Consider the following 24,787-nt stretch of genomic DNA (forward strand, 5'->3'; position numbering starts at 1 on the left):
TCCTGGCGGTTGCTGTGCTCCGCTGAGACGTATCAGAATCATTTACTAACACAAAAGTGGTCTGGGAGAAAACGTCCCGTCCATACAAATCACAGGAATGCAGACAGATTGTTTACCAGCGTGGAGATCTGCGGTGCAGAATTGATGGACAACAAGCGCTGTCACTTGTTTATATGTAGTGACTTCATTAATAAAGGGAGGGGGGCTGTAGAAAGGAAATCAATAGTTCCTCCACTCAGCGGGATGGGTGTAATTATCCTACGATAAAAAAGAAATCTCATTGATCACCCCTGTGTGCTCTTGCTGCAGTCTTACACCTCTGAAAACTGATCTCCCTCCTTGTGTACTGCCGTCTTTTCATCCTTCGTTTGGTTATTCTTATGGAGCGCTCCCTTTTTCCTCTCATGCATTTTAATAATGCATTGGGGGAGTATTGCTTTGGAAGGATATAAGCTAATTGGGTAGCGTATTGATGGATATTGTTGAAGAGCTAAACTACACTATATGGCCAAAAGTAAGTGGACACCTGACCATGACACTGTATAAGCTTGTTAGACATCCCGTTCCAAAGCTATGGGCATTAATATGGAGTTGGTCCCCCTTTGTGGCTGTAACAGCTTCCACTGTTCTGAGAAGCTTTCTACATGATTTTGGAGTGTGTCTGTGGGAGTTTGTGCATGCTTTTATTGATGCAAAGAAGACTGCTTACAAGAAAGGCAAAAAATATGAAAAATGAGAAATATATTGGTGTTAAAATTGATTACAGTCGTACATTTGAAAAGCAAATCAAGAGGGTAGTAAATGTCAAAGTTTAATTTGTCTATTTATTATATTAGACATTGTTAAACCACTAAAGCAGCAAAAATAATTACTTTAATAGCTTTTCTGTAAGAGCAGCAGAAATAATCTGCCTGTACTTATAAGAGAATGCACTACATTTGGCTCCTGTTGTTCAGCTAATATATATACCAATCAGGCCTAACATTATGATCACCTCCTTGTTTCTACCCTCATTGTCCATTTTATCAGCTCCACTTACTATATAGGTGCACTTTGTAGTTCTACAGTTACAGACTGTAGTCCATCTGTTTCTCTGCATACTTTGTTAGCCCCCTTTTACCCTGTTCTTCAGTGGTCAGGACCCCCATGGACCCTCACAGAGCAGGTACTATTTGGGTGGTGGATCATTCTCAGCACTGCAGTAACACTGACGTGGTGGTGGTGTATTAGTGCATGTTGTGCTGGTCTGAGTGGATCAAACACAGCAGTGCTGCTGGAGTTTTTAAACAAACCAAAAATATCCAGCCAACGGCGTCCTGTGACCACTGATGAAGGACTAGAGGATGACCAACACAAACTGTGCAGCAGCAGATGAGCTATCGTCTCTGACTTTACATCTACAAGGTGGACTGACAAGGTAGGGGTGTCTAATAGAGTGGACAGTGAGTGGACACGGTGTTTAAAAACTCCAGCAGCACTGCTGTGTCTGATCCACTCATACCAGAAACAGATGGACTACAGTCTGTAACTGTAGAACTACAAAGTGCACCTATACAGTAAGTGGAACTGATAAAATGTACAATGGAGTGTTATGCCTGATCAGTGTATATATATATATATATATATATATATATAAAAATGTTGTATATTATTTCATGTTTTTTGGAATGCTATGTGTCTTGGTCAGTGCTTTTATCTTTTTGTACCTGTCCATAGACTACAGTTAAAAGTTTGCTAAACTGGCATTTCTACAGAAATATTTATTTCTAAATGTAAAGGTGGTTAAAAAGATCTCAATAAATCCAAAAAAATTCTACTGATTCATCATTTATACCATTCACTTGTGCTCTGTAATTTCAGTCACTTTAAAACTTCTGCTTGTGCTGTTTTTTTTGTTTTTCTTTACTTGAGTCATTTTTTTCATAAAGGTATCTTCACTGCTTCTCCACTTTTACTGACTGTTACATTGATGCAGCGCTGTGTGTCTGTTTTGACTGTTTGCAGCCTGGATTCACGGAGACCCGAGAAAAGTGATATATCCCACTGACAGCTCAGGCCAGTTCTGTGGACAGAAAGGCACACCCAACGCGTGAGTGTCTGTAACTCCTTTAGCCAATCACAGACATGTAGGGAGGGGCAGTTATTGTTGTGAATGATGTGACACTGTATGCTTTTCTAAGTGTATGACTGGTATAATCAGCACTTCTAGAACACTGAACAACTGCATGGATCATAAAAGACTGATTTAGACTAATTATTGAGAGTCTGTAAACAACAACAAGCAGTAGCTGATTGGATGGCGGCCCATTATTACATCTATTTGATTTTTTTCCTCCTGTTATTTCATAAGTAGTTTTTCTTTTTTTTAAATTAGTAACTCAAATGGCAGAAATGGTTTGTCAGATGAGGAGGACACCAAGCTAAAAGCTAAGCTTAGCACGTTAGCTGGCTATTTAGTTCAGTTTGGCTTGCTTGGCTAGCTTGGTTGTTAGCCTGTAGTTCAGTGGCTAGCAGTCAGCATTTGTTGACACAACAGGTATTGTGGGTATTGTAGTGAGAGTATATTGATGGATGGGAACAATATAAAATCATGAAATCTGTCAAGCCAATGAGTCCAGAGCCCTCCTGATGACGTCCCGTATGAATAAAAATAATGTGCCATGGCTTAGTAAGGCGTGGGAATGAGATAATTATCACGTTGTGGCCACAACTTAATTATCTTGATCCCATGCCTTACTAAGTTGTGGCCACAGCTTTTCTTGTTCCTACACCCTACTAAGTCACGGCCACGACTTAATTATCTCGCATACACACCTTACTAAGTCATGGCCATGACTTAATTATCTTGTTCCGATGACTTAACTGTCTCGTTCCCATGCCTTACTAAGTTGTGGCCACAGCTTAATTATCTTGTTCCTACACCCTACTTAGTCATGGCCACGACTTAATTATCTCTCATACACACCTTACTAAGCCGTGGCCATGACTTAATTATCTTGTTCCCACAACTTAATTGTGTCGTTCCCATGCCTTACTAAGTCATGCCCATGACTTAATTATCTCATTTTCACACCTTACTAAGTCGTTGCCACAACTAAATTATCTCATTCCCACACCTTATTTATTCATGCCCATATTTTAATTATCTCATTCCCATGCCTTACTAAGTCATGGCCACGATATAATTATCTCATCCCCATACCTTACTAACTGTCCATGACTTAATTATCTCATTCCCGTGCCTCACTAAGTTGTGGCCACGCATGAGTATCTTGTTCCCACGAGTTAATACGGTGTGGCCACTCATTATTTTTATTTATACCGGGTGTCACCAGCAGGGGTCAGTAGGTGAGACATAACATGACAAAAACATATTTAACTCTGCTTGCAGGCCGGAATGCCTCTTTAAGAATAACCCAGTTTGATTATTTTCCATGCAGTTCCTGCATAATAAACTTTATGGATGTAATAATCCTGCAAATTAAAGGGGGTAATCTGGTTGGTGCTGACCACACCTATACCACCACAATAATACAAGAAGTTCTGAAGGACCCCCCACACAATAAAGCCCTTTTTTGTACTGAGCCATTCTTTGTAGAGCTGGAGGTGATTGGCAGCACGTAACCTTGGGGAGGATGAAAAGTTGCTCATTAGCGGAGCTGGGGAGCGGCGATAAGAGTGTTTGTTATGCACGGCCATGGAGGGAGAGCTGTTTACTCTGCGGCGGATTGGAGACTGCTGATCCATGCGTTTCATAATTGGGGGATGTGTTACTCTCTGAGGCTTAAAGGATTACGCTTAGGGGGGTCACGTACTGACACATGCATTTAGTTCAGTCCTCTGTCTATAGAATGGTAAATGCTCAAGTTTTAGTATAACGAAGATGCAACAGGATTGTGTGTTACTGTGGTAACCAGTTGAAAAAGTGGAAATGTGTAAAATGTATTATGGAAATGATAATTATTGTGCCCAAGCAATGTGACTATTATTTTAAAAGATTCTTAAACACTGTTGGTTTCAGTAGCCCTTATTTTCTGCTTGACTTTACTTACCCCTACTGGCAAACAGCATACAGTGCACTTAAAAGGAAGTTCCTCAATTTTTTTTTAATTGTTAAGATATAAACAAAGTCATTCAGAGTGGTTTGGTGTGAAATGCTCTATTTTAGAGAAACTTACTGAGTCAGAACTGTTCACAGTGGTGGTGATAGGAACCAGACGTCCACCTCTAAAAGCTCCCTCGCACTTAATGGTTATGAATACACTGCCTGATGCCTGAGACATTGTTTTAAGATAGTTTTAAGATAAGATTTTAATCTAAAACATAATTTTTTAAAATACGTACATGATGGAGGGGTACATTCAGGATGTTGTGAGGCAAAACAGTCCCCAAAGGGAACACAATTTTGAAGGATTTACCACTATCATACCTATCATACTCATTTGTGTTGGAGTCATGGCGACCCCTGGTTCCTATCACCACCACTGTAAAGAAATCTGAGTCTCTACAATCAAGCATTTCACACCAAACCACTCCGAATGACCCTGTTTACATCTTAACCACTGAAATATACAGGGATTTTGAAAAATCACTGGAATTCCCCATTAAAATTAGCCTCAATAAAGAGATGCTGTAATAGTGTTGCTTAAAGCAGGGGGTCAAACTCATCCACTACAAGGGCCAAATTAAAAAATCTCATCAAATCTGTGGGTCAGCTGAGTTTTTATTTTATTTTTACTTAACATTTTGCCACGACCCAAACCGGCCATTGTTTATTCAAAATACGCCAAAACTACGACAGCAAAAAATACTTTATGATTTACAAATCACATATTTTTATATAAAACAATAGACTAAATTAGTTGCAGATCACTCTTAAACCCCTGTACATGTCCCCAATGTGCCCATTCGCATGAAATGGACACCTGGCATCTTTGCTTTTGTTGTTTTTTTTGGTGGCGCTGTCCCATAGATTGTTGTTGGGGAGGGGGTGGGAGCACACATTACGTTGCAGTGCATGCTGGGAACTGTAGTGCAGTTAATGGTGAGACTGGTATCCTTTTTATTTATTTATTTTTTGGGGTGCTGTCCCATACATTGTTATTGGGAAGGGGGTGGGAGCACACATTACGTTGCAGTGCATGCTGGGAACTGTAGTGCAACTTATGGTGAAATGGGCTAATATTAATAGCAAATAAAAATAATGTTGTGGACCGAATAGGCCTGAATTGGCCTGCGGGTCTTGTGACACATGGGACTTAAAGTGTGGCTGATTTTAGTGTTATCTGTCAATTTTAGAGCCACAGTTGTTTTTAGCCAAAATACACCAAATTTTTAGCTGTACAGGTTTTGGGGGAAATGGTTTAAAGCGATAGTTTGGCTACAAATCAAACACAGTTTTCTCTAACCTCAGACGTATTTGATCAGCCACGACGGAAATGGACAAACGGACAAAGTACTGGCTTCAAGACTGCTGCTACTACTGCTTTTAGCTTTTCATCTACACACTTTTGTCCATGTTTATAGATAATAGCGTGTCATACAGTGTCACATAAGTAAGTATAGAGTGATGCACTCTTTGAGGCACACAGTTAGCACAGTGCTAATTGGTGGGGTAGGTTACTTGTTAGCTACATTAGCCTTGTAGCTCCAGTGCAAAACTTAAGAGGCAAACTATGAACACCAAACATGTCTTGGCTGATCAAGACATTTGAGATAAGCAGGGATTATTTTTCCATCGCTTTCATTTTAAAATGACCCCTCAGTGGCCTGCAGTTTAGTCTGTGCTTGTCCAGTTCCACTCCTGGATAACCACAGCACTGCCCTCTCCAGTATGATTCCTTTCCTAAACCTGCTTATTCAGCTAATGAGTGGCTTATTTAGCTTCTAAGCTGACTCAGTCATACTACAGTGGCCAAACCACCGGGGTCTGTATGTGCATAGTGTTATGTCCTCCAGGACCTGAACTGAAGGACCCCGTTTTGGACCATTTTAGGTCTTGACATTTCCTTAAGAGTACCGTGCATATCTGCTGATTCAGGGTGTTTTGTTTTCACAGAAAGAAGACCATACTGTTCTACTTTAACATACTGAAATGCGCCAGCCCTGCAGTTTTAATAAATCTCCAGTGTCCTACTACTCAGGTAATGCACACTTTTTGTTATGTAAACTCTCACCGTCCACCACTTTGTGCTTCTGCCCACTGTCTACTTTATCGGAAACGCCTACAAAGTCAGAGACCACCTTTTCATTTACTTCACTTCCAGTCAAAACAGCCATTATGTACAAGTTATTCATTTTTCAGATATTTCTGAGGAGATCAGATGTAAAATAATCCACATGCATAAGAGAGGAGTTAGAAAAATGATTAAAAGCTACAGAGAAAATGTTCCTCCTGACAACCACCTGGAAGACCTGGCAGACACCAAAACTGCCCCCATCAGATAAACAGCACTTAAAGCTTTCATCTTTGAGAGAGAGGAGAAAATCAAGCTGCTTCAGATCTGAAAACATCCACAGGTGTTTCTGTCCATCCTTCCACTGTGAGAAGACGACTCAGCGCTGTGGGTCTGAAAGGATGTGTAGCTGTCAAGCAGAACCTCACTGAGAAAAGGAGATGGACACATCAAACAAAGAAGCTGAACGATGGACTGACCACCCCAGAGTCCAGACCTCAACACCACTGAATGTGTTTGATCACTTCAGAAAGTGATCGACCAGCTTCTAAGACTGAACTTTGGAGATCAGACTTCTGTATCACTTTTACATTCTGCTTTTTTCCGAATGCTGAAAAATGAATAATTGTACTCAATGGCCATTTTGACTGGAAATCAAATAAATGAAGCTGGTCTCCTTACAGCTTTTTGCGCCACCCTGTACCTCATAGCTCCACTACTTCGGAGTACATTAGCAAACTGTAGTCCATCTGTTGCTGCACAGTTTATCAGCTCCCTCTACTCTGAATTTTGAATCATTCAAATATTCAGTGCCATTTTTGCTGCTGTAGTTTTGGCGTATTTTGAATAAACCGTGGTCAGTTGGGGTCACAGCAAAATGTTTAGTAAAAATAAAATTAAAACCCAGCTGGCCCACGAATTTGTAGAGATTTTTTAATTTGGCCTTTTTAGTGGTTGAGTTTGACCCCCCTGATCTAGCTCTTCATCAATGGCCAGTTTCTGACCGGAGGGCTGCTGCTCTCCAGATATTATTAGGGTGGTGGATGATTTTCAGCGCAGCAGTGGCACCAGCGTGGTAGTGTGTGTGGTGCTGGTTCGAGTGTTTTCACACACAAAACCATGTCACTGTTAGATCGAAGACCACCACTCAAAAATATCCAGACAAGAGTGGCTCTGTGGTCAGGACTTGACCATTGACAAAGGGTTAGGTGTCAAACTCAACCACTAAAAGGGCCAAATTAAAAAATCTTGACAAATCCGTGGGCCAGTCGGGTTTTATTTTTATTTTTGTTTAACATTTTGCCATGACCACAACTGGCCAGTGGCTGTGTTTACATGCAAAGATTTTTGCCAATCCGATTGAACACATTCCGATTATAGATTAAGACTGAGGTGTTTATGCTCACTTTACTCAACAATCTGATGGAAAATCTCTGTTTACATGCTCACTACAGGTAATCAGATCCAAAATGACGTGCATTTGTAGAGAACCGCTTAGTGTAGATGTTACCATAACAACAAGCATCACGTGAGTCCAGTCAGAGTGAGATGAGCAGCAGTGAGCAGTGCTTGTGTTTTTAATTATTTTAAAATGATGTCAGACTCAGGAAAAGCGTCCTTCACATGTCCTTCTTAAAGAAGGCCAAGAGGAAAATGTCGTGTTCTGAGACACATGAGCTGGACGTCCGTCCCACCGCCGTCTTTTAAAGATGAAAAAACTGTGCATCAGCAGATGAGCAACAGTCTCTAAGTGTACACCAGCAAGGTGGAGCTTCAAGAGTGGGGTTTCTAATAAAGTGTCCAGTCACTTTAAAACTTCAGCAGTTCCTTCATCCTGCTGCAGATGTGTGTTTCAAACTGTCCGGACCGCTTCGCCACCTACACGGACATGCAGCTCCAGTACAGGTTCAACAAAAGCCACTGGGAGTACTACAAACAGTTCTGCAAACCAGGCTTCAACAACCCCAAGAAGGTAATCACTGTTTTGACAATATGGTGATTTGACTATATTATTGTTACAATGTCCACAGACTGACCAGCAATGATATTTTGCTGATTTTAGTGATTGGCCACTGTGCTGCTAATTACACACATGTTTAACATAGAATCAAACTGTATGAGCCCTCCATTCAGGAAACAGTGTGTCTCTGTGGGGCTTTAGCTGCTGGTGGCTTTTACTTAACGTCCATTTTAGTTTCACTTTCATATGTCAGTGGACTTTGACAAGCTGTATTGGTCAGTAGCACTGCGGATGCAGTTATGTCAAGATGAGGACATAAATAACTCGAGATCTTGAGAAAACAGTGAAATCCAAGGTGGTTGCTAAGGTGTTGCTAGGCTATTGCTACGGTATGCCAGGTGGTTGCTTGGCCATTACTGCGTTATCCCGAGTGGTTGCTAAGGTGTTGCTTTGCCATTGCTGCGTTATCCCAGGTGGTTGCTAAGGTGTTGCTCTGCCATTGCTGCATTATCCCAGATGGTTGCTAAGGTGTTGCTCGGCCATTGCTATGGTATACCAAGTGGTTGCTAAGGTGTCGCTCGGCCATTGCTGCATTATCCCAGGTGGTTGCTAAGGTGTTGCTCGGCCATTACTGCGTGATCCCAGGTGGTTGCTAAGGTGTTGCTAAGCCATTGCTATGGTATGCCAAGTGGTTGCTAAGGTGTTGCTTGGCCATTACTGCGTTATCCCAGATGGTTGCTAAGGTGTTGCTCGGCCATTGCTATGGAATACCAAGTGGTTGCTAAGGTGTCGCGCGGCCATTGCTGCATTATCCCAGGTGGTTGCTAAGGTGTTGCTCGGCCATTGCTGCATTATCCCAGGTGATTGCTAAGGTGTTGCTCGGCCATTACTGCGTGATCCCAGTGGTTGCTAAGGTGTTGCTTTGCCATTGCTATGATATGCCAAGTGGTTGCTAAGGTGTTGCTTTGCCATTGCTGCATTATCCCAGGTGGTTGCTAAGGTGTTGCTCAGCCATTGCTATGGTATACCAAGTGGTTGCTAAGGTGTTGCATTTTACATTTTTATTTACATTTACAGCATTTAGCAGACGCTCTTATCCAGAGCGACTTACAAAAAGTGCTTTGTCTATCCAGAGAAAGTATCTTTGCTAGTTACCAATAGGTTAGAGAGAAAGCCAGTCCTGAGCTCAGATACTGCTAGAATCACCTAGAGTTGCTTGGCCATTACTGCATTATCCCAGGTGGTTGCTAAGGTGTTGCTCAGCCATTGCTATGGTATACCATGTGGTTGCTAAGGTGTTATTCGGCCATTGCTGCATTATCCCAGGTGGTTGCTAAGGTGTTTTTTGGCCATTACTGCGTTATCCCAGATGGTTGCTAAGGTGTTGCTCGGCCATTGCTATGGTATACCAAGTGGTTGCTAAGGTGTCGCTCGGCCATTGCTGCATTATCCCAGGTGGTTGCTAAGGTGCTGCTAAGAGTTTGCTATGGAATCATAAAGGTTTTTGATTATTTTTATTACTTTTACAGTGAATCATTTGTTAAATATTGGTGTATTTTATCTTTTTTATAAAAAGCAATAAGCCATTATTTTTTATAAGAAACTGTTCCCCACAGTTGCATGGCCCAGTAAAAAAATGCAGTACTCAAATTAGACCTGTAGACTTCATATTTTCCTTTTTTTTTATTTTTTATGTATTTATGTGTTTAAATATGATGAAAAAATACCGTCTACTGGGACACTGAAAAAGTACCTATCAGGAAAATGAATATCACCCGACCCTAAACGACTCATCACTGTTACAGTAGAAGCTGTCAGGATTCTAAAAGAGTAAAGGATCTCTTTAATCCTGAGAGCCAGCAGCTTTTATCAATGTGTTTCTCAGTCAATAATTATCAGTCTTCTTCTCTCGTTTGTCGAATAAAGGACGCTGCAGCGGTGCAACTTTGCAAAAACTTGTACAATCAATCTCTTTTAGCCGACTCTGGCCTCTGAAAGTTTGAGTTTAGGAAGTTTAAAGAAAGTACAGTAGGCTGAATTTCCTCCAGGCTTTCAGTCAGGAAGCCTGCATGTGTTTTGAGGAGTCTGTCGCTGAGTCTTCTTTTTTCTGCACCTCAGAGACGCAAACCAGAAGTGTGAGCCATGGCAGCATAATAGAAATAAGAATCCCACTGTCACCATCTGCGCTTTTGACATGTTAGAGCTGCTTTTTTGGCTGCTGAACCGCCTCTGGGTGTTTTTAGCTTTTAGCTTTGGTTCTCAGCGCTGCTCTCTCAGGGATATTTCCACCGTTAGGCCACTTACAGAGAAATATGCTCAAACTTGGGGGGTGTATGTGACAGACTGGCTTTTTTAAGATGTTATGATGCCTTTTTCTGGTGTGAGGAAGACAGAGATGTATTGAATCCTGACAGCTGAAGACTGCATAGAGGACGTGTGCTGTTTCAGCAATGCCTGCAGTAACGGTTAAAGGGGAATTCCACCAATTAAAAAAAAAAAAATGCCTAATTCAGTTGTTGAGATGAAAACAGTCATTCAGAGTAGTTTGACGTGAGATTGTAGAGAAACGTACCGATTTCTTTACAGTGGTGGTGATAGGAACCAGGGGTCACCATGTTTAGTGTTGGTGATAGTAAAATAGTGGTTGTTGTCTTTGGAGACTGTTTTGCCTTACAACACCCTGTATATACCCCTCCACCATTACTGCACTTTAAAAATATGTTTTAGACTAAAATCTTTTCTCAAAACTATCTTAAAACAACATCTCAGGCATCAGTTGTATGCAAAATTTTGGGCACCCCTGTTCAAAGAACATTTTGTTGATTTTCTAAGTGAAAACAAGTTAACACATCCTCTACAGCAGGGCTGTCCAAAGTCCGGACCTAGGGCCAGATTGTAATTGGCCTATGGCTTCTGTTTTAGAGTATGTTATATGTGGCCCACCATCCAGTATGCTGCAGTTCTTCCTTTCACCTGATGGTGGCAGTAGTACTGTAAATTACAGTGTAATGTGCCGCACTGTGGTAATGAAGTTAGCTAAAGTTTAAGAGCCTTACTTCTCTGGCTAGACAAGCAGCTTCATTTACTGAATGGCACTCAGTCCAGACTACAGTCATAAATCACAGACTGAACACTGAGAGCTGGCGTCTTTGGCGAGATGGAAATTTGAACACTTCTTCCATCAGCAGCCACAGCAAATGTGTGTGCCACATATGTCAAAACACTGTAATAAAAATTGAATAAGAATGCAATTAATACGTGTTTTGTTGCTTTTTTGTTCATTTTCCCCCAATTTTTTCCTCAATTTAGTCGTCTCCTATTCCACCCCCAAGTTAGGACTCCCCTAATCACACGATACCACCAGCACTAGGAGGGCGAAGGCCAGCACAGGCTTCCTCCGAGACCTGTGAAGCGCCATCGCATCTTTTCGAACTGCCGCTCTCGCAATGTCACTGGACAGCCGAACGCACTCGGAGGAAAGCGCCAACCGCCAGATCTGTTACGTCAGCTAACAGATGCCTGCGCTGACTAGCATCGTGCTGGGTGCTGGGGGGCCATCCTACCCACCCAGAGAGCGAGGCTAATTGTGCTCTCTTGGACTCCTGGCCACAGATGGCTGCAGCATCACCAGGGATCAAACCCGCGATCGCCTGATGTCAGGACCAACGCTTAGACGGTTGCGCCACTTAGGAGCCCTGTTTTATTATTACATTTAAACAATTTAATTATTTGTCATAGGCAATTACCACACCAAATTTCCCCTGAATGAGCAATCCTACAATAAAAGAAGCCTCTTTCATCTTTTATACAGTGATAGGAAGCATAGTAGTAACAGAGCGCTCCCATTCTTGATTTATTTGTGAATAATATTTCCACCCGTGGGTCATTTTCCATTTGGAGTGGGAATTCAGGTGGATACATTTTTAAAAAATCAATTTCTTTCATCCCAAAACTAAATAATCTTTAACATCTCCTGTTATCATTTGATAACAAAAAGGGGAGCTGAATTCCACAGTCACTGGTTTTATCTGAATGTGGTGTAACACCAATGACTGTGACCCCAGTGACATTCTGGTTAAAACTGAGGATTGTGTAAATTGGCTGACTCATTGGTGATCAGATGACCTCGTGCAACTATTTAAACATACATACTGACTTTAGAGCTGTGCCTAATATTTTAGGCATCTTTTTAAGCCCTACAACCTTTGTGACATGGTTCCCCACTCCAAATATAATATATATAGTCCTGGTAAAGGTCAAGATTGGGATAGGACTGAAGAGTTCTCACTGCCTCTTTCTCTGTCTCTCTCTCTCTGTCTCTCTCTCTCTCTCTCTCTCTCTCAGCCTGTAGCGCAGGTCCTGCGAGACGAGGACTGTCCATCAATGATAGTGCCCAGCAGACCATGTAAGTGCAGCTTCTAAAATAACACTGCTCAGTGTGTTTGTGTGTGTGTGTGTGTGTGTGTGTGTGTGTGGCTTTACCTCGCCTCTAAATATTCATCAGTCCACTGCACTCTGATGGACTGTGGTTTTGAATCAGACTGTGGTTTTGAGTTATTACTCCTGAGCTAAAAGAGCACTTTAGCTCTGCTGGATGATGTGTATATTCTTACTGCCTGTCAAACACAAACTAAAGCCTCCGGAGACTGAATACCCCAGCACATTCACTTCTGGCTCAGACTGGACGATATGTCAAGAATGTAGCGTCACAATACTTTTCTATGATACACCATATACATCATAACTAGGGCTGTTAAATGACTAAAATATTTAATCGTGTTTAATTGCATTATTATTTATAGATAATCACAATTAAGTTCATCATATTTGTCTTATTTGCTCAAATTTACATTTAAAAAGCTGTGCATTTTGTCATAGCAACATGGGATGACAAAATAAGATTTGTCAGAATGTATTTAGTGCTTTCAGTAATTCAGTAACATTATCTTCATTGTGTGAACGCAGAACCTGAACATGAAAATCACGTGATTTCCACAAAGAGTGAACGCAGTTTCCAATTTTCATGACTGACGTCCAGTGAGAGCAACAGTGGCTGCATGTTCCAACGAATGAGTGCATGTATCATATATATCACACCATCAGAGTTGCAGTTTGATTTTAAATGATATTTTTGATTACTTTCAAATTGAATTGTTAAACAAATTTATGGCATTGCCATAGCTGGAAATAAATTTTTTCAAGAGATCCACTAGTGACACTTCTGACCATTTAAAAGCTGTATCTACGGTTGCAGTGTCATAGCAACAGTTAAGAAAACAAGTTAACAACATTAAAAAATGGTGCTGTAAATAATCTACTGCACTGACAACATCATTATATATAGTTTTATCTGAGGTTTGTGAACAAGTTAGAGCAACATTTGAAAAAAAAAAACATACAAAGTTTACCATGATGACCAAGAAAACCTTCGTTTTCCCAAGGTAAAAGTTAAAAAATCTTTTTTTAAAACTTTTATTTTGTAGTGAGGAAAAAAAAGGAAATACAGTAAAGGCTTAAGAAGGAACAGGAGGAAAAAACAGTTACTATTCATTAGTTTATACAGTTATTATATGCAGGTTTTTGTTGTTTACAGGCTGTCTTTTTGTTTACATGTTCTTTTTAGAGCACATAGTTGGGCTTCACAGGAAAGTTCTAGACTGGTTTAAGTCTCACCTGTGTTGTAGGACATTCTCAGTGAATGCTGGCCGTTGTTTTTCATCTTTTGCCACCATTGGCTATGGAGTCCCCCAAGGTTCTACATTAGGGTCTGTCATCTTTTCAATTTATATAGGGCCACATTATCCCTGTTTCAGCCCCTCTTCACTGACTCTCTGTCCATTACAGGATCCAATTTGAGTTTTTTTTTACTTGTTTTTATGCTTTTGACGGGCTAACTCCTTCTTATATGTACAGCATTTTGGTCTAAATATGTCCGTTTTATGATCATGCAGATACCCATGAGAGAAACGAGTTTTGTTTTTGGCAAATGTGAGATAAGCCTTTATGTTCCTGCAGCTGTTTTTACTTTGCAGCTCTCCCATGCACCTAATTTTTGCCCAGTATTATGATTTATCATATTGCCTAGCTGTATGAAATAGTCTGTCTCTATCAGTAAGCTGAAGTTAAACACGGCAGAGCTCTGTGTCTGATGCAATCGAGGCTCATCTCTCAGCTTCTACTGCACTCTCTTCATAACTGCTGTGGCTCCCTGCCTCGCATCATAAACATTTATCTCCCTCTAATAAGATCACAGTGTGCGTGATTTGCTACCCATGTACCGCTATAATGAGTACATGAATTTCTAATCTAATGATTACAGCTGCTGCTGAAAGATCGCCTGCTAGCTTTCGTGGAGGAGCATTTCTAACGCAGGAAATGTACTATATATATACTTGCCAGATTATTAGAAACACCTTTTTTTGTACCTACACTGACTGGCCATCACTGTACCAACACCTGACATAGTCAGATCAGGCATAACATTATGACCACCTCCTTGTTTCTACACTCATTGTCCAATTTATCAGCTCCACTTACTATATAGGTGCACTTTGTAGTTCTACAGTTACAGACTGTAGTCCATCTGTTTCTCTGCATACTTTGTTAGCCCCCTTGGACCCTCACAGAGCAGGTACTATTTGGGTGGTGGATCATTCTCAGCACTGCAGTAACACTGACGTGGTGGTGTGTTAGTGTGTGTTGCGCTGGTCTGAGTGGATCAGACACAGCAGTGCTGCTGGAGTTTTTAAACACCTCAGTGTCACTGCTGGACTGAGAATAGTCCACCAACCAAAAATATCCAGCCAACAGCGTCCTGTGGGCAGCGTCCTGTGACCACTGATGAAGGACTAGAGGATGACCAACACAAACTGTGCAGCAGCAGATGAGCTGTCGTCTCTGACTTTACATCTTCAAGGTGGACCGACAAGGTAGGAGCGTCTAATAGAGTGGACAGTGAGTGGACACAGTGTTTAAAAACTCCAGCAGCACTGCTGTGTCTGATCCACTCATACCAGCTCAACACACACAGACCACCACCACGTCAGTGTTACTGCAGTGCTGAGAATGATCCATAATCCAAATAGTACCTGCTCTGTGAGGGTCCATGGGGGTCCTGACCACTGAAGAACAGGGTAAAAGGGGGCTAACTAAAGTATGCAGAGAAACAGATGGACTACAGTCTGTAACTGTAGAACTACAAAGTGCACCTATATAGTAAGTGGAGTTGATAAAATGGACAATGAGGGTAGAAACAAGGAGGTCATAATGTTATGCCTGATTGGTGTATATAGTAGATGCTCTTAACATTACAGACTGTAGCCCATCTACTGTGAACAGTTTATTAGCACCCTCTCTACCCCATCCATCACTGGAAAGAGACAAGCACTGGACCACCAAAGACCAGATATAATGATAATAATAATAATTTTTATTTATATAGCACTTTTCATGCTGGTGGCAGCTCAAAGTGCTTTACAGACAAATGATAAAGCTGATAAAACAGTAATACAAGAAATTATAAGTTTTAATTTAGATTCATATAAAAAAATGACCCAGATCAAATTAAAAGATAGGCACCACAAGACAGAGAGTTTTAATTAACTATTAAGTTGAAGAGATATGTTTTAAATGCTGTGGGCATCTAAAAGTGAGCTCTGAGCTTGATTGTCTAATAAAAAGAACTGAGCTCCACAGTTTAGAAGCAGAATAACTGAACGGGCCTCTCCCTGTTTTCTGTAAGATGTTTGTAGTAGGTCAGTATCTGCAGATCAAAGATCACATGCTGGAACATAAACAGACAGACACTCTGTGATGTAAGTGGTGGTTTAAGGTTATTTAGAGCCTTCAAAACTAGGAGCAGAACTTTAAAATCCATCCTGAACGATACAGGCAGCCAGTGCAGCTCTTTTGAAATTATGTGAGTAGTGGTCCATTTTCAGCAGTGACACTGACATGGTAATGAGTGTGGTGTATCAGGTGTAGCAGTGTTGCTGGGGCTTTTACACTGTGTACTCTCCCTGGCCACTTTATTAGAAACCCCTCTGAGAGTGTTGCCCATCTGCTGATGCAAAATTATTAGTCATCCTCTAACCCAGGGGTCACCAAATGATATCCACGACGGGCCGGCATGCTTGCAGGTTTCCACTCCAATGAAGCAGGAGCATGTCATATACACGACCTGCTCTGGCCCTATATCAGTGGTCAGTTTCTGATCAGAGTTGCTCTTGGGTGGATATTTTTGGCTTGAATCTCGTGAACTGTAACTTTGTTTTAGTCTGTCTTTACTCCATGTGGGAGCTACATCTCTGGTCAGTTTTACTCAGGCCAGAATGTGCTGATGAGACTTGTGAAATGGAATGGAATTTAAGTCTTTTGGTGACAACAATAAAGTATTAAATTGAACTGGTGCTGGACTGGACTGGACTGGAATGAAAAGGAATATAATGGGATGGAATAGATTAAATTCCATTCCATAACATTTAAAAATTTCTTGCTGTTACCAAAAGACCTAAACATATAGACCATGGATTGGGCTGGATTGGACTGGACTGCATTGGAATGGAATACAGTGGAATGGAATGGAATTGAATAGAATGGAATTGATTCCAGTCCATTCTGTTCCATTTAATAGCTTCTTGTTGTTACCAAAAGACTTAAATATATAGACCATGGACTGGACTAGATCGGACTGAACTGGACTGAAATTCAATACAGTGCAATGGAAAATAGTTGAATGAAATGAATCCCATTGTGTTCTATTCCATTTAATACCGTCTTGTTGTTAGCGAAGTTAGAAAGTTTCTGGAAAATATATTCTTTTAACTTCTGCTGTCTTTTTTTATCCTCAGTTCTGCAGCGCTGCTTCCCAGACTTCATCACCAGAAACGGGACACTAACGGTGGCCAATAAAACCGCCTTCAAAGACGCACTGGACACGGCACGGAGCGTGACTGAGCTCAGAGACGCAGCCAAGTGAGTCACAGCAGGCCTCCACTGTCTGTTCTTACAGCTCACATAGACTGGACAAGCTGAGCAATGCCACAGCAGGGGTCGGCAACCCACATTTAAGAAGAGCCATTTTGTCCTTTCAGCAAAAATCAAACCACCTTGAGAGCCACAACGTTTTATGTCCATTTTACCATCTTGGCTGTAAATATGTGTCAGTATGTGATAATGTACCAGTATAGGCTAAAAATATAATATAAACGAAAACACAGACGTACTTTGCTCTGGTTTAAGCTTTAGCTCAGCTGTAGCTGCTTCCTTCGCATCTCCGGCAGGAAACTTTTCCACAAAAGTAGAACAGTTTCTTGTAAAATGTCTCTTAACATTCGACTTTTTACGAGGCTGAAGTCGCTTCTCATTCACGAGCTTATTGTTCAAACGTTCCTGTTCCACCTTAAATGGTTCTGATATGCCAGAATAAAACTGCTGCACCATTTAAGGTGGGATGGAAAAATTCTATCAAGAAGCTGGCGAATGAGAAACTTCAGCCTCGCAACTTTTTAGTGTTTGACAGTTTCTCGTTGCAGATTAAACGTATAAGGAAACCAACTGGAGTCATTTTAAATGCTAATTTAAGTAAATTTGTCTCCAAATTATCGATGTTTCGTCTTAAATCTCTCTCTTTGCCATTTCGTTAGCTACTAGCTAGGCGAGATTGTTGTCTGTGCTGCTATGATGACCATCAGTCTGCACTGATCTTCAGGGTTAAAGGGTGAATTAGCAGTTCTACATTAACTCCAGAGTTTAAGACCATTTATTGTTAAACTGTGTTGAACGATCAGCAGAGCTTTATTTTACTGTAAAGGAGGATTATTTTATTTTTACCTACAAATCTGATTCTGCTGTGGAGCCACAACAGGGTAAAACTCAGTAAAAGAGCCACATGCAGCTCTAGACCCACATGTTACTGACCCCTGCACTAGAAGAAGTGCTTTGGTTTCCCAAAGAACCGTGAATTTGTGACTATGAGGAACTTTCAAAGGTTTAAAAAACCTTCACATAATGTAAAAGTTCTACACTAATTTACCTTAAACCTTTAAATGATGTGTAGGTTCATTTAAACTTTATAAAGGCTCTTCACTCTGAGACGTCTCAGTTACAAAAACAGTTCTCTAAATTATTAAAACGTATTAAAAAGTCCCCAAACGTTTGGCAATATTTTTATTTTTTAAAAGACTACATTTACTACTACTTTCATTCTTTTTAGTAGCTTTTCATCTCACCATGCTCTAGGCTGAATTATGTGATTAGTGAGGTTACTGGAGAGCAGCTTTTCCCTCATTTGAATGCCGTCTGCTTCATACTGTCAGTCTGGCAGCACCCAGAACTGATCAAATCCACCAGAGTTTCAGATCATCAGAGCGCGCTGAACTAATGAAAACGCATGAAACTGCTGGATAGAACAAAGAACAGTAATTAATATGAATTTAAAGTGCTGTAAGCAACAACAAGTATCTGTTGAAGTTCATTAAAACTAAAAGCATCATTTTTTATTCTGAGTGATTGCAATAATGCCATCTGATAATTGCTTAATAAAGCATAGTTTGTGTAGTAGATTGTTTTTGTGGCAGTCAATTAAGCTATTGTCTGTTAATTTCTCTCTCTCTCTCTCTCTCTCTCTCTCTCTCTCTCTCTCTCTCTCTCTCTCTCTCAGTGGTATAACAGGTATACTAGATGCCAAACAGTTGGGTATGAAAATCGTAGAGGACTACGCCAACTCTTGGTACTGGATCGTGATGTAAGAAAGCATTATTCCATCTTTCTTACTCATTAATATCTACATACACTCTCAGAAATAAAGGTAGTAAATTGTCACTGGGGTAGGACCCCTCTTGTCACTGGGGTGGGACCCTCAAGGGTACATCTCATTACCTTTAGTCAGGGAACAAAATTGTACCATAATTCGTCTCCAGGCTTTTTATTTTATTGCTCTGTTTTAAAACATTCGGTCATGAAAAGGTACAAATACGAACTTTTCACCTGGAAAAACTTATTTAAAGTGCACAATCAGACCTTAAACCCACTGTTGTACCTTTGAGGGAACATTTACATTGTTTGTACCTTGATGAACGAAAAATGTACCTGAACAGAACCTTTATTTCTAACAGTGCACTGCAAAAAAATGACATCTTGGCAAATGAAAACATCTAAACCTTTCATGCTGATAGCAGCTCAAAGTGCTTTACAGGCAGGTGATAAATCTTAACAGTAATAGAAGAAATTATGAGTATTAATTTAAAGTCATACAGGACAATGACACAGATCAGACACACAAATCTAATCAATATGTCTAATATTTCTCAGTTTAGGATTGTTGTAACAATATTCTAAGATTATTTAACTGATTTCATTTTATCCTGTTAAAGTCTGTTATTCCACTTGCAGATAATTTTGCCAAAATATTATGTTATTGTATTAAACGTCCTCCTCTTCTAGGGAAGACTGGGGACTCTTCTCTCACTTATCAGTCAGAGACTTCGGACTAGATCACTAACATTTTTATATAGCAAACTTACATCTGTCCGCTAATTATGCATTCCATTTAAAGATGATTACGTATAACATATCATTCACAATATTTATTTGAATGGACGAAGTCATATGTTGCGACTGACCCCAACTTTGGGGACAGTTGCAACACGGATCAGGTACAGTTGCAATACATTAAATTTCACTAATTAACTTTTGCTATTTGTCTTAATAAGCGTAGTATTCTAGAAATATGCATTGTTTTACAGTATTGTAGACTTATGTATTTGTACAATAATATTATTATTTATTTATTTAGGAATATTTATCACTGGCCTGACTGTCCTGCCCTCATCCCTAAATATATCTGAGGCTCATTCCAAAATATATATATATTTTTTTTGACCATTGTTTTTATTGAGTATGAAAGAAGGAAAAGGCTTGCAAAGCTGAGACAAGATACATGCACAGATTTTGTTGGTTATTCCCGAGAATTAACCAAATAAGCCATCCCAAATCCCCCAAACCAACTAAACCCATACCAGCCACCCCACCACCCAAATTCACCCACGTCCACCCACTTCCACCCCGTCACCTGTGTCGCCCCACCAGACAACATTAAGTGTCAAATGAGTAAATAAATGGAAAATACACATACAAGTATACATACCCACATGTATACCTACATAATATATATACAGAAACATATGCACAACTATATATTAACAGGAAAATATATATATATATTCACCGCGACCCAGAAGGATAAGCGGTTTAGATGATGGATGGATGGATAACCATTAAATTAATTACTGTGATATACTGGGAACGTCAAACTGCTTGAACTCAGAGAAGAAGGAGAAAAAGGGGCCCAAGTAAAGAAATGAGGCAACATCTTTAAGCCAGCGTTCAACCAAACCAAACAGAGCGACTAGTGGACAAGGTTCAATTTTTGAATCGAGAATGAAGGAGAAGCAACGAAACACAGACTGCCAAAAGGATTTTAAAGCAGGGCAAAACCAAAACATATGAGACAAGGTAGCTGGCGCTTGAGAACATCGATCCCAAAGATCATCCAAATCTGGGTTAAGTTTAGCAAGTTTAACCAGTCCAGTAAGTTCGATGAACCAACTTCAACTGAATAAGACTATGTTTAGCACAGATTGAAGAGCTGTCATTGCAAAATATTGAGGGGAACCCCTCCGTTAGTAACTGTCTTCATCACTACTGGCGTAGACAAATAGAGTACAGTGTCTACTTTTAGATGATTTATCCACTGTATGCCCAAACACACACACACACCACACCCCACACACCACACACACACACACACACACACATATACATATAAGACAATACAAACAAGCTATTTTGGGAATCGTTTGTCATTAGACTCTCATTGTCTTATAATATATTTGCCTGTTTTGTTCATTATAAGCAATAAAAAAGATAATTGTGCTTATGTAGAACTAAAAATAATGAAAAGTGCTGTTGTGTGAACTTGTTGCATCTGTCTCCGTCCTCTCACCCATGACAGAACATCATGCGCTAGCTAGACACACTGACCCTGACTCATGCAAACCATGTCAATTAGAAGTCAACAAAACATTGAGTGCGTTTATGTGCACTTAATAATCTGATAACTGCAGAAAATCAGATTTTGTCAGTAATCCGATTAACGTGTTTACATGCGCTTGAGTAATCAGATGATGTGGAAACTCCAGGGCTACATGAGTCAGGCAGTAATCAGATTTCTCCTTCGCAAACCGTCCAATAAACTCACAGAAGAAGTCGTGACGTAAGCATTATGTAAAACTCAAACTTAATGCTGTGGCTTTTTTTTTTTTAATCGTGCCACTTTACATGAAAATATGGACATACATCATCTAAAAGATTAAGAATATCTAAATCTTTAATTTTGTCAAGCATGTATTTGGTTTCAGTGTCGCTTCAAAAGTGAACACTGATGCTCATTTCCGGGACCGCGGTCTGTTTTCGCACATGTGCAGACTGAGAAATCCGAAAGAAATCAGAGTAAGAGTTTACACTGAGAAATCTGATTACTGAGCTCAAATCCAGCCTCTTTATCGGAGTGTGCTGTTTACATGACCATTTGAATAATCAGATAACTGCAGAAATCTGTTTATGACCAGGTTATTGTGTGCATGTAAACACACTCAGCGATTCAAGTTTTGAGTAATTCATACAAAAGCTCAGGACAGTATGACAAAATAAAGCTTGTGAAAAAATTACTTTCATACCTCCAAAACAATTTTTTTTCAATAACTGCAGCAGCGGATTTAGAAACTGTAATGGAGCATGTACAGTATGAAAGTCATCCCTCTGGCATATTTCTGATTGGAAAAATAAGACTCGTCTCCCCCACTTACAAACATGAGTGCTGTATGGATTGAAAGCTTAGAATCTGCAATTTCAACACAGTCTCTTCACGTTTCAATGAGCTCTGAGAGAGAAATAATAATCCTTTATACTCCAGTGTTTTTCAACCTAATCTGACACTTCGGTAGCATAGAGTCCGTTACCACAGACAGCAGTTTCTACATGTTTGTGTGCTTAATAAAAGAACAGAAAACTCAAAGCATCTGCCCATTAACGTCTATAATAAATGTGTTTTGACATCAGACGTCTCAGAGAAGTCAGTGGGCAGAGTCAAAAGGTTTTCTCTTTTCTTTTAACTACAGTGAAATAACTGTCCCTATGCTGCATATGTGGCAGATGGAGATTAGGTTGAAAAATCCTGGACTGTTACTTCAGTATAACACAGACAGTCTCGAGGGTCCAGATGTATCTTGAAAATACACATCTGGGGACGACCTGTAAAACCTTTTGTGCTGAATTGAGGCAAAATGCGATTCTAACAAGGATAAGCTACTCTAAAACCAGCCCCCAAATTCCTCTAGTCTGTGCACAATCAATAACTCAAGCCAAACAAGCTAGCTAGCGAAACGCTATCCTTAGCTAACAGTTCTTTCTTGTAAGAGGTAAAGTTTATTTCTTTGCACATGTGCCACATTAGAGTTGTGTGCCAAGGTTTGAACATGTTTTGTTGAGTTTAACATACTGACTAACAATGTGCCATAACTTTTGCACAGGCCACGTAGTTTTTTTCCTCTGATATGTAAAATTAAGCAAATGAACAGTAATTAAAATGTGCGGAAGTGTGTCTCTGCAGAGGATGTGTTACTTATTCTCACTTAGAAAATCACCAAAATGCATAATCTGACGTTTTTGGGAGGCTTTTCAGCCACGTCACATCCATGTCCCAGTGACGGGCCTGCTGTGTGTCAGACAGTGTTGACCAGCGCACCAGCTCCTCCTACTTTTAGCTCCGCCTTCATGAGGCACTGCGTTGGTTTAGAAAATTCACATTCAATTTGTTTCCTCCTTAATAAGCCGACATTCCCCATATTTAGCCCAAAATTTCTCATAGTTGCCTAGGAAACTATATAACCACATGCTTTTTTATTGCAGCTGGTAACCATAACTTCTGACTTTCACTCCTTTTTAGTGTTTTTTAATACTGTGTGTGTGTGTGTGTGTGTGTGTGTGTGTGTGTAGAGGGCTGATCATAGCGCTGGTGGTCAGTCTGATCTTCATCCTGCTGCTCCGCTTCACTGCCGGCTTTCTTCTCTGGTTCATCATCATCGCCGTCATTGTACTCGTAGCCTACGGTGAGTGTGTGTGCATGTGGAGAGAGAGAGAGAGAGAGAATGGGCTTCACTGATACTGATGGCCTTTCAGTACTGTAGCCTAGCCTTGTTATAATTAGCCGCAGGCCCCCAGGACTAAAAAATAAATAGGTGTTTAATTAAAATGAGTAAAATTAAGTATCTACAGTTCTGTGCAAAAGTCAGAAACCACCCTTCATTTATTTAATCGTGTCACTCTTTACCTTCATTCCAGCTTCCATTCTTTACAGGAGACTCACTTTCAGTTCCTCAAAGAATCTGCAGACACACCTCCATAGTTCAGTCTTAGAAGCTGATTGATGATTTTCTGAAGTAATCAAACACATTCAGTGGTGTTGAGGTCTGGACTCTGGGGTGGTCAGTCCATTGTTCAGCTTCTTTGTTTGATGTGTCCGTCTCCTTTTCTCAGTGAGGTTCTTCTTGACAGCTACACATCCTTTCAGATCCATAGCGCTGAGTCGTCGTCTCACAGTGGAAGGATGGACAGAAACACCTGTGGATGTTTTCAGATCTGAAGCAGCTTGATTTTCTCCTCTCTCTCAGAGATGAAAGCTTTAAGTGCTGTTTATCTGATGGGGGCAGTTTTGGTGTCGACCAGGTCTTCCAGGTGGTTGTTAGGAGCCCCATTTTATTTCCTTTTTTCCTTTGACTTTCTCCTTCATTATACAAGTGCATTATCTTATATCTTACCTCCTGAGAAACACCTCCTGAAAAGTTGATAACTTGTGCTTAATGGCTTTTTTGACAGGAAATATAATAAATGAAAGGTGGTCTCTGACTCTTGCATAGTACTGTATGTGAAAGAAAAATAGTTTATACTGTATTGAAATATTATGAACTAGAAACAAACATATTTTTAGATGTTTCATTCAATATTTCAAGTGTTTTGTGAACAGTAAAAGTTCAGCAATACATTTTTTGTCAAGTTGCCTGTCTTAACCTTTGTGTGGTGTTGATGTGTTTGGTACTGAGTGGTCTGGTGGACCCAACACATTATTGTTTATTTAAATCAATACAACCATAACAATTTATGTAAAAATACCAGTTGTTTGAAATACCACAAGTGGTCAGCGTAGGATTCTACTTTAGCAGCTGTAGCCAGTTAGCAGCCTGTCCATGTTGTCCACCCTCACACACACACACACACACACACACAGACACACACACACTAACAGCAGGCCATGTAGGAGGAGAACAGAGTGAAGGACACAGCACCTCCACACTTTTACTCCCTGCGGGTTCACCCAACACCACATGTGTAATATAAACGTGTGGGGGGTGAACAGAGTGAAGACACTGAAAATGAGTTATTTTATATGTTCTTCACAGAAAATGAGCAAAGGACAAGAATCTGAGGTTGAAATAATAATAAATCACAACATTTTTTCTTTTGGTAAACATTGAAAAAGGGTTCCACAGACCTGAACACCACACAAGGGTTAACATGTGACTAATACTTTTTAAAT

General features: G+C 40.3%; 1 protein-coding gene across 1 annotated transcript in view; it reads left to right on the forward strand.

Moving 5' to 3' along the window:
- The window catches only part of slc44a5a (solute carrier family 44 member 5a), a 52,824-nt gene that overhangs the window by 11,778 nt on the left and 16,259 nt on the right, over nucleotides 1-24,787 (forward strand). The window contains exons 2-8 of the mRNA XM_036556055.1: nucleotides 2,005-2,089; nucleotides 6,059-6,143; nucleotides 8,020-8,148; nucleotides 12,481-12,541; nucleotides 16,986-17,109; nucleotides 18,797-18,880; nucleotides 23,191-23,303. Of these exons, the coding sequence (XP_036411948.1) occupies nucleotides 2,005-2,089; nucleotides 6,059-6,143; nucleotides 8,020-8,148; nucleotides 12,481-12,541; nucleotides 16,986-17,109; nucleotides 18,797-18,880; nucleotides 23,191-23,303 (681 nt within the window). The remainder of the gene's footprint in view (nucleotides 1-2,004; nucleotides 2,090-6,058; nucleotides 6,144-8,019; nucleotides 8,149-12,480; nucleotides 12,542-16,985; nucleotides 17,110-18,796; nucleotides 18,881-23,190; nucleotides 23,304-24,787) is intronic.

Source organism: Colossoma macropomum, unplaced genomic scaffold (genome assembly GCF_904425465.1).
Source record: "Colossoma macropomum unplaced genomic scaffold, Colossoma_macropomum, whole genome shotgun sequence".
NCBI lineage: Eukaryota > Metazoa > Chordata > Actinopteri > Characiformes > Serrasalmidae > Colossoma > Colossoma macropomum.